Raw genomic sequence first — 10,030 nt, 5'->3', positions numbered from 1 at the left:
CAGAGAGAAGGGATGGTCATTGCTAGGTGACACCTCCATTCTTGAACCCACCATCTATGCAAATGAACCCCAGGTGGAGTGAGGGTATAAATGATGCTCACCGCCGTGGAAAGACAATTCCCCCTGGACTGCGACTATCCTGCACGTTTTGTGCACACTTTGTGTTGTTTCTTGTGCTCACAGGTAAGATTACACCGCAAATTTCTTTCGCATGTATCCTATTTGAACGCGTCGAGGATCAGTTGATCTTTTAATTGGAAAACATTATGGAACGTGATTAGGGCGTGTGCGTGTGTGTGTGCGTGTGTGAATAATACTGTATACAATACACGGCAAGGCTATACAAAAGGCTTCAGGAGATTGTTTGTAATAAGGTCATTATTAATGAAGTGATGCATTCCAGGTAAAACAGGCTCTTGTCTGAGTTCTCTCCCCGGGTTACTGAGCACACCGGTGTGCTTTCTTTTCAGCTTTAGCCCACGCATTTGGAGGCAAGATGACTTTCTACGATGACATTTACCCATTCTACCCGCTACAAAGAACCTCGTTCATATTCAGTGGCAGCCTGCTCGCTGTCATCCTGGTGTTCCTCACGCTGCTCGTCACCTTGCTCCTCATTGTGCCCGGGATACGTGGAAGATCGGTGAGAGCACTCAAATACAAGAGTCCATGAACTAAGAACACTTCACTTACAGACTTGTTTTACTTGTCTATACTTATACATCATCAGTACTAACTCTAAAAAATGGTGTCTTGTTTTCTTTCAGCGGATTCTTTGGACTTTCAGGATAATAATCAGCTTATTCATAGGAGTAGTGATAGTTGGTGAGTAGTTTATAACCATGTTTATTTAAAACCTTTTCAACTCATGTCTTGTTCACCCAAGACTGCACTAGGTCTTGATAATAGACTGTGATAAAGTTTACTGCCTTGAAATTATACACGGTAATGTTGAACACATTTATTTTTCATGACTTAAGCTGAAATGACATGGTGATGAAGTCATACCTTGACACCTTGATACCTTGAATGCACTAAGAATGAGTTCTTCCTTCCTGGTACAGCGTTAAACTTCACGTGTGACTGGGCTGAAGGAAGATTGAAGGCCAACGCTACATACAAATCCTTCAGCAACGTTGTGGTGAATGCCGAGGTGGGTCTGCATGTGGGCCTGTATGGAATTAACATCACGCTCAAAGGTCAGTCGAGCAGATGCTCTGTCCCAACTACAACTTTTGTACAAAGCAAATGTTTTAAGTCCAAGGAGGTCCCTTATAGGTATTTTTCCTTCCCTGTAGGAGATCCTGTCGTACAGTTCAATGAGACCATAGACTACAACGAAATGTTCACATGGAACGGTGTCATAGGAGATGATTATTCTGATGCCCTGGAAAAAGGTCTTCCCAACCCCATCCTGTACATTGCTGAGAAGTTCACCCTCAACAGCCCCTGCAGTCTCATTTATCAGTACCAGTACTCAGGCAGATTCGCCTCGGCCACCCTGTGGTAAGACACCGTGATCACTGACACCGTCTTCAGAAAGTAGAAACAAAGCCTATTCAACAGATGCAAACAGGTACAGTAAAGAATGGTCTCTCTCTCACTCTTTCCCACAGGACAGCTTTTTGCTGCTGGATAGTGGCCAACATCCTCTTCTCAATGCCCGTCATCCTCTACGCCGGCTTCATGGTGGTTGCCACGGCTGCATTTATCTTCTTCTCCTTGGCCTCCTTTTCCACAATATACAACATCTCAGAGTGCAACTTCTCTATAGGAACAGAATCCTTTGAACCTGAATATAGCCATTCCTTCTGGTTAGCTGTAGCTACTGGTACGTATCCGGTGTCATGTATAGTTATTTAACATTCATGCCTCTTTGCTATATTGAGTGTTGTACACTGTTAAGGAAACATTAATGACATAAAATCACAATTGAGAAAACAACACTCTTTTTCTTTACAGGTTTATTATGTGCAGTGATTGGTATTATAGTGATTCTGCTAGACTGCCTGATCCCAGAGAAGATGAGGGAAGCTTTTAGTGTTGGGGTGGATGATGATGAGAATAACGACACATACTCAATATCAGAGGGCTACATCAACACCAGCTTCCTAGATGGCACAAGTTTAGAAGGGGTGACTGTAAAAACACCCAACCAAGAACCACAGCAGGTCCCCACTTTAACTGTAAGTCTGCCCACCCTTATCAAGCATTGTAACTGATATAAACTTTTTGATTATTACTAATATTTTCACACCCAATGTCTTAATAATGTTGAATAAAATATGCATTTGCATGTTTCCACAGAAGCTTTGAGAAAGCAACTGAAGCCAACAAGGCCACCAATTCCCATACTTGAAAATCACACATCCTACAGAATTAAGCATTTTCTTTGCTGGGGTTGTTGTAAATACAAACGCAAACATCTGTTCCTGTTGTTTCACGTACATGTGTAAATATGTATATATGTACTGTATGTTTGAGTTGAGAAAAATAAATATATATATATATAAAAAAACATTGTTTACCGAGCAATCAAATGAATAATGCACAAAACACAGTATTCTGCTCTTATGGTGAATGACAATTCCAGTTATTTCCTCTGTTGCTATGTCCTCTAGTACAATCATCTAGCATAGATTGCTGGTAATGATAACTAGATGGGAATAAAACTTATCTTATATACAGTACGCACTGTATTCATTAGCTGTAGTTAATGGAACAATCATTTATCTTTACACAAGTTGTGAGTTAATTCACTCTGAAAAATGCATCCTTGTCACCAGACGATGTCCTGATTTGTTTGGTATTATAATCACAGAGTGATGTCAAAACTTATAAAAATAGACACATTTTCCATTATTAGAGCATGAACCTACTTTATACCAATGCATATACTGTTTAGGCTGCAATCAACCCTGCAGAAATGCACATTTTCCCCACTTCCTTTCTTATGGTCTGCCAGTTGAGACAGTATGAAAACAAAATGCATTCCTGCAACTAATCATAACATCAATTTTTGAGATGAAGGGTCAAAGGCACAGATTTACATATAACTGAGCATAATGCCATTTAAATCAGCCCAATGTATCATATCATTTGGGTTTTAGTATATAGTTAAATCGGAATGTGATTGACATTTACAGATCACTTTAATAGAAACACCTAATCATGTAGTTACAGTATCTAACCAGTCAAGCATGTGGCAGCAGCACTGTGCATAATATTATGCAGATACAGATCAAGTGCTTTGGTTAATAAAACATCATCATGAGGAAAAGTGTAATCTCTGTAACTTTAACTCTGATATGGATAATATTATCAGATGGACTGGTTTGAGTATTTCATAATCTGCTGATCTACTGGGATTTTTACACAATAATCTCTAGGATTTACACAAAATATTTGCAAGCCATCTCTAGAAAAGAAAAAAAAAAACAATAAACATTGTTATGTCATATAGTCTGCAGGCTAAAACACCTCATTGATTAGTGAAAACTTTAGAGTAACATCAGAAAGCATGCTGTACAATCATGATGCGTGGATAAGCATCTCAGAATGCACAAAACATAAGACCTTTAGGTGGATGAGTTGTTACAGGAGCAAACCACATCCAGGAGCATTGACTTACCCTACCTTTGCAGTTAAAGATGAGAAAAAAGATGAGGTGATGTCCAGTTTTGATGGTCCTGTGCCCCTTAACGCCTCGGATTTCTGTTTATGGCTGAGAGGAGTGAAGCCTAAAGTGGTTTGCTGCTGTTGTAACCCATCAAGATCATCATCAAGATATGATGTTATTTACCAGATGAGTTTTCTGCTCACCAGAATTCCAAGATGGCAGCAGCTTTTAAAATACTTAACCCATATAATCTGGTACCATTAATGCACAATCGAATTAATTGAAATCACAGTCCTTACATTGTAATGTTAGATGAGAACATTAACTGAAGCCCTTGACCTGTACCTGCATGATTTTAGACATTGCGCTGGTGCAACACGATTGGCTGATTTGATAACTGCATGATGTGCAGTTGTACAGGTGTTCTTAACAAAGTGATCAATGCTTGTATTTCTTCTTTAGAAATCAGGCAATCCTCCTCAAATAAATGAAGTCTTATGAAATAAATGAAACATTGATGGAAAAATATGAGCATGAATAGCATCATTCCCAGTAAAGCTGATGAATCTGCATAGATACAGTATCTAGTCTTAGTAAGTATAAGTCAGCTAAAAAAAGGCTAATATGAACAGCAATAAAAATAAATTCCTAAAACTAATATATATACTGTATGTATAAATACTGTCATGCAAGGCAGAGCAAGCAGGGTAGACTTGATATGACCAGGGCTGTATTTGCTTACTAGGTCTGACAGAGAGGTGATTTGACATTCTGTAAACTGCAGCTCAAATGCATGAAAAACAGTCATGCATTATATTTCCCCACGTTTAAAAACAAGTGGAGGAGACTACCATTCAAAATATTCATTAAACTACCTGGGCCCTGCAAACCTAATTTATTTGGAGAGTCTTTTACTTTGTCAGTGTTAGACCAAAACAGCTTGTCCAGCATAGACCGTGCCACAACATGAGAATTAAACATAACATGCCCTTAGAGTTCTCTGTTCATGGCAAAGCTTAGCCAGTGTAAATGCACTGAAGAACATGTTTAAATTAGGATTGAGCTTGATGTCTTTCTCCTGTATTGAAGGTATTGATACTGAATTAGCAAACTGCTATACTACTAGAGTGCACAACACGGATGCTGTGCTCATAGGCCTGATTGAAGCAGGGATTAAAACGACCGTACACTTTTTGCCCAGATGAGTATAGAAACACTGTTGTAGAGATGTAAATAAAACCTTAATGAGTTACTCCAGGGGACAAGGCTAAGAAAACCTCATTAAATATTTTTGTATAGACAAATTTGAGTTGCACAGGCAGGGCTGAGCATCACAGAGCTTCCAGAGCACCAGCATTGCCATTAGATGTACATTGGAGTTTCTTGTCCAGTGAGCAGTCTGAACATCACAGCTGGCATAGTTTTCATATGAATCTGTCAATAAGAGATGAAGCATTGTGAGTCCCGAGAATTTCAACATGTACAAAGATTCCATTTAAATCATATAAAGGATACACTGACCTCTCCGACAGACACTGATAGAGCATGGACAATTTTCTCATGTGCCATGGCGACTACACTCTGTCCGTTAATCTCAATTATTCGATGACCCACACGCACTCCCCCACGTTCTGCTATTCCACCTCGCATCAGGCTGCAGATCTGGAAAGTTAGTTCAGTTAAATACAGCATTATGTACTTTGGTGGTAATCGTAGTCAGCATATTTCACACACTCATAACTCTCAATGAAAGTGGACTCACTATGCCATTCTGTACACTGAAGCCTAAAGGGTACTGCAGATCTGGTCTTTTTATTAGCACTGTGGTCACAGGAGGACAGCTTACTACACTCAGCTTTACCTGTAACTGATTCTTTAAGCCCTGGAATGATAAACAGAAACACAAACACATGCACACACACACACACAGTCACAGGTAATAAGAACTGTGGGCATTGTGGGAAAGGGTACAGATGTTAACATATAGAAATATTATTATATGAAATATATGAAATAATATTATATTTAATTTTTTTTTTACAATATTTTTATAAACATATCCTAGCAATATGTTTTGCCGTGCTATCCAAACAAATTTGCAATTTACACAATACAAAATTCATGGTATTTGTAATAGGGTAAGGAAGTGTAATTTGTACAATAAGTACTATATAAAGATCTAAGGACCACAAGTGAGCATGACATAAATAAATTAATAATAATAATTATTATTAAAAAATAAACATACAAAAAAAAAAACAACAATAAAAACCTTGATGATGCCCTGGCAGGTGGCTAGGGGTAAGCCCACCAGACTTGTGTCATTCACAGCCATGATCTGATCACCCACGTTCAGCTTCCCTGAACGAGCAGCAGGCCCACTGTTCAGCATGCATGTCAGGATAACTGTGGGCAGGATCGACCCCCAGCCAGACTCTACAATCACAACACCAAGAATCTCCCCTTTCTGCTTCTCCAGTTGTAGCTACCAAAACAAAACAAACGTGTCAGAGTCAATAGGGAGGGGAGAGACCTGATCGTGCCATGCTAACTGTTATTTCGGATAGAATGTTGTCTGAGGAGCTTTGATACTCCAAGACTCTCTTTACCTCTTTACAGTTCTCAGAGTTTGAAAAGTGGATGAGATCATCATTGTACATCTCTTGGGAATTAAGAATATCACTGTAGTCTTTCTGGCTGAGGTCCTTAGGGTTAATTCCATTGGCTCTCAGAAATTCTTGGTAGGCCATGCTAAACACCTGACCAATGGACTGTGCAATAAGCTGAGCCTGAAGATGGAGAGGGTAGAGTTAAGTCTCAGGAGACCGAAGAATACTCGAGTGAGATTGCATGCTCAGTCAAGTCAAATAAGAGAATGAAAGTGAGGTCATGAGCAATTACATAATCATACCCTTTTTCTGGGCATTGCCCCTGCTGCACTGAAATCATCTATGATCAGGTATATGTAAATAAGTAAATTATATAGAAAAATCTGAATTTCCTAAAATGATAAAACAACACAGTTTTCGAACCAGATAGCACGAGACCATTAGTAAAAAATATAATGATTTCTGCCTTTATTAGGCAGCAATCCAAGATTAACATAAATTATATTTTGAGCATCTATGCAAGATAAAAGTCGGCAAAAAGTTGTATTTTATCGCTTATAAAAGCATACATATATAATATAATAATATATATTTTCAGTCAGGGTACAGTTTTGACTTACATCCTCAGACTCAAAGACGTAACAGATCATTCGGTACTGCTTCCTGTCCTCTGCAGAGTTCATGCCGGTTTCATTACAGTCGAGTGCAGCAGACTGCGCCACTCGTCTGCGAGCCATCAAGACTACCACGCTGCCAATATCTGCAATGTAGGAGATGGTCCGAAGAGCATTGTCTATCATTGTCTCCTGAATCAGAAGAGATGCATTATCAGCCAACATGCGCTTAAAGAAATGTTCAAGACTGTACAAATTTAAGGTGATGTATTGCCTCACTGCCATAGTTATATGTGTGCGGTAGTCTAGAAAAGTATGTCAGGTGTCGATGTGGCTGAATTCTGGCAAACATCCAAAACTACTTTTAAATCCTGCCTAGGCTATTTTCCTTTAAATACCATCCTGGGTAAGGAGTTTAACAAACGTGACTACAACAACAGTCAGTCTTTCTAAAGACACCTAAAACCTTGTTAGCTAAGTGCGCTTTCCTCATGTAGAGAATGTCCCAGTTTAAAAGTTTTTGGAGAGCTACATGCCATTGAGATATCAACCTAAGATTAATCAGTTCAGTTTGTAATCAGATACCAGTTGGCAAAATGTCTGTGATGCTCATGACTTACAGTCAAGATGAGATTCTATAAATGTAATTTCCCACCTTTTGATTATTGGGGTAGACAAGTATCAATAGCGAATGTTTTTTTCACTCTGCCACACATGTACTGAAGTGTTGAAATTTCAATCTTGAGTTACACTGAATTTAGAGACTCATTTTGTGCAAGGACAGAACATATTAAAAATGGTAATACTGTAAATATGAACACAGCCAACCTGTGTATCAGCATTAAGCACTTTGATGGCCTTCGTTGAAATGAAGAGGTCAACCTCAACTGGGCTCTGGCTCTCTTTATCCACACACTAAAACACACAACAGAAGAGTTATGGCTACATCTTGTGGCCACAGCAGACATTTTTTCATTAACGGTATTTGTGACAGCATTCACCAAAACAGCCACAAGTGGATGTGGTTGGCAAAGTTTATTTACAAGGTTTTTCGAAAAATGTTAGCAGATATGGATCTCGACCTTTACTTTGTCCACAGCTTCCTGAGCTTGTGACATGCGCACACTCTTGGAAGGGTTTCTGTCTGAGAGAAGCTGAGTGGATCCGAGGTAGTTAGCGGCAAAGATAATCCCATCGATAAGGTCCTCTGGTTCACATGGGCCTGGAACTTTTTTGCAAGAGACATACAGTATATCTTATTAATAGCTTCTGCCATAAGGATACAAACTCGAAGAATATTTCTTTACTTGCTTATTTAGGTTTCACTTCATTTACATAGTACATATATTACACGCATTTTACATGCATATTGCATAAGTTAAATGCCATAGTATCTGAAAACATTCTGGATATATTTCACTTCAGCTTTTATAGGAAGTGTGAAAAATGCTTACCATCCACAAAGCTGGGAAAAGTGTGATTTCTCTTTCCTTGCTGTAAAGCAAAGGGAATCTCTTAGACTGCAGATTCACACAGGTGTCAAATGTTTTTTGCCATTTCCGAAAAACAGGTTTGAAGGAAACCCCTGTTATTTGCTAGTTCCTTACCTGAGGGAGATTATGGTTGCTAGCTGCTGTATTAGTTTCAGACTGTGGATTTACTGTGCAGTGCTGTGGGCTACTGTGAGTTACCTTAGGATTTTAAAAAACATTCAATTATGCCATTTAAACCTGAATCTCCTGAACATAAATGAAATACAAAGGTACGCCACACTGAAAAAATATATATTTGAACCATGTATAAAAGTGTTACTAACTGAACTGTTACCTGGGCCTGATTGGACCTCATGGAGTCTTCTTCACTGGATCTGGCTAGGTCATTCTGCAGCTGTGGGTCACAAAGTTGCATGGGTGTGGTAGGGGTACTGGATGTGTATTCTTCCCTGTGTGGTCTAAGCACTGATGCTTTAGAACTTTCTGGGATCCTTCTCTTGTCATACGATGTCTCAGATACACCCCTGTCTACACCAGTGCTCTGAGGTAATACTTTTATTTTTGTTCTTACTTCAGTTCTGATCTGATCCGTATCCTCGCCTGTGACCAGTAATCGTTCCCTATCCTGCCTGGTCTTTGCTATATAGATATTAGGACTTCCCTGTCCCTTGCCTATATTGTCTTCAGAACTATCACTCGCCACATGCAAACACACATCTTCTTTTTTGTCTCTTCCATGATCTCTGTATGAATGTCTCTTTTTAAAATTTTCTCTATCCACAGGATTTTCTGGTTTGGTCATAGTGTTGAATATGCCGTTTCTGCTACCCCTGTCCTCCTTACAAGTCTGATGTCCTCTGATTATTGGTTTTGTCTTTTTATCTGTTAGTTCACAGTTTTCGGAGTAATCAACCTTAACTTCAGCAGTGTTGTTTTTAATGCCATCTCTCTGACAAATAAATGACCTCTGGATATCACTGTTACATTTTTTTGAGATTCTTTCATCTGGTCCATACTCTTTACTTAAGTCCTTTTCTCCTCTTGTTGTTCCTTTACTGCAAGTTGAAACCTGGTGAGGATTTTTACAGTCTACTTGTACATCACATTGCCCTTTGCAAATAATTCCATCCTGACCACCTTCGGTCTTGTCTTGTTTATAAGAAAAATATGTTTCATCTTCCTCCACAGCATCATCATCATTATCATCAACATCGTCCTCATCATCATCTACTTCCTCGGCATCTTCTTCATCATCGTCTTCATCCTCAGCCATGGGAGCCTGTATGAACGTAGACTCAATAATAGGCTGGGGACATTTGTGGACCAGCTCCTCTGTACCTTGCTGGAGTACTTCATAAAACCCCTCAGAGAATTCCCAGGCATCCTCTGGTTTACCTCCAGCACCTGTTTTTTTGGAAGTACTTGGTCTATCACTGCTTTCAGCACACTCATGACAGTCCATTCCTTCCAAATAGCTTTCATCTTCAGGGCAACAGTGAACATAGTAAGTCAGCCCATCTGCATCGGTATGCAGTTCTTCATCTTCCTCATAGTCCTGTTCTTCTTCTTCCTCCTCTGATCCCACATTATCATATTCAGACAGTGAGTCTTTGTCCATGTTGTCATGATGAATTGGGCTTTCTCCATGGACGAAATCCTTCCCTGAGACAGAGCCATCATTGGGACAGTGGCTAG

The 10,030-nt window shown here is 39.4% G+C and overlaps 2 protein-coding genes across 5 annotated transcripts in view; one reads left to right on the top strand and one right to left on the bottom strand.

Annotated features, from left to right (window-relative positions):
• Positions 1 to 48: 48 nt before the first annotated feature.
• duox2 (dual oxidase 2) lies at positions 49 to 2,510 on the top strand. 2 transcript variants are annotated; one of them, XM_046859973.1, is made up of 8 exons: positions 49 to 183; positions 471 to 643; positions 768 to 825; positions 1,065 to 1,199; positions 1,299 to 1,506; positions 1,617 to 1,831; positions 1,963 to 2,186; positions 2,311 to 2,510. In XM_046859973.1, the coding sequence occupies exons 1-8, from the start codon at positions 57 to 59 to the stop codon at positions 2,314 to 2,316; spliced, it is 1,146 nt and encodes a 381-aa protein (XP_046715929.1). In that variant the 5' UTR covers positions 49 to 56; the 3' UTR covers positions 2,317 to 2,510. The 2 variants fall into 2 exon arrangements, with proteins under 2 accessions (XP_046715929.1, XP_046715928.1); XM_046859972.1 differs by having other exon boundaries at positions 2,308 to 2,510.
• Positions 2,511 to 4,499: 1,989 nt separating this feature from the next.
• Positions 4,500 to 10,030, bottom strand: part of apba2a (amyloid beta (A4) precursor protein-binding, family A, member 2a) — a 7,703-nt gene continuing 2,172 nt past the window's right edge. For all 3 annotated transcript variants that reach the window (XM_046859970.1, XM_046859971.1, XM_046859969.1), the window contains 11 exons: positions 8,670 to 10,030; positions 8,450 to 8,533; positions 8,297 to 8,336; positions 7,925 to 8,070; positions 7,671 to 7,757; positions 6,849 to 7,034; positions 6,229 to 6,408; positions 5,892 to 6,104; positions 5,382 to 5,501; positions 5,141 to 5,281; positions 4,500 to 5,053 (listed from right to left, as the gene is read on the bottom strand). The exon at positions 8,670 to 10,030 is cut by the window's right edge and continues 189 nt beyond it. In XM_046859970.1, coding sequence (XP_046715926.1) covers positions 4,982 to 5,053; positions 5,141 to 5,281; positions 5,382 to 5,501; positions 5,892 to 6,104; positions 6,229 to 6,408; positions 6,849 to 7,034; positions 7,671 to 7,757; positions 7,925 to 8,070; positions 8,297 to 8,336; positions 8,450 to 8,533; positions 8,670 to 10,030 — 2,630 coding nt within the window. In that variant the 3' untranslated portion in view covers positions 4,500 to 4,981. The remainder of the gene's footprint in view (positions 5,054 to 5,140; positions 5,282 to 5,381; positions 5,502 to 5,891; positions 6,105 to 6,228; positions 6,409 to 6,848; positions 7,035 to 7,670; positions 7,758 to 7,924; positions 8,071 to 8,296; positions 8,337 to 8,449; positions 8,534 to 8,669) is intronic.

Source organism: Silurus meridionalis, chromosome 10 (genome assembly GCF_014805685.1).
Source record: "Silurus meridionalis isolate SWU-2019-XX chromosome 10, ASM1480568v1, whole genome shotgun sequence".
NCBI classification, from domain to species: Eukaryota; Metazoa; Chordata; class Actinopteri; order Siluriformes; family Siluridae; genus Silurus; species Silurus meridionalis.
This window is presented reverse-complemented; position numbering and strand designations above follow the sequence as displayed.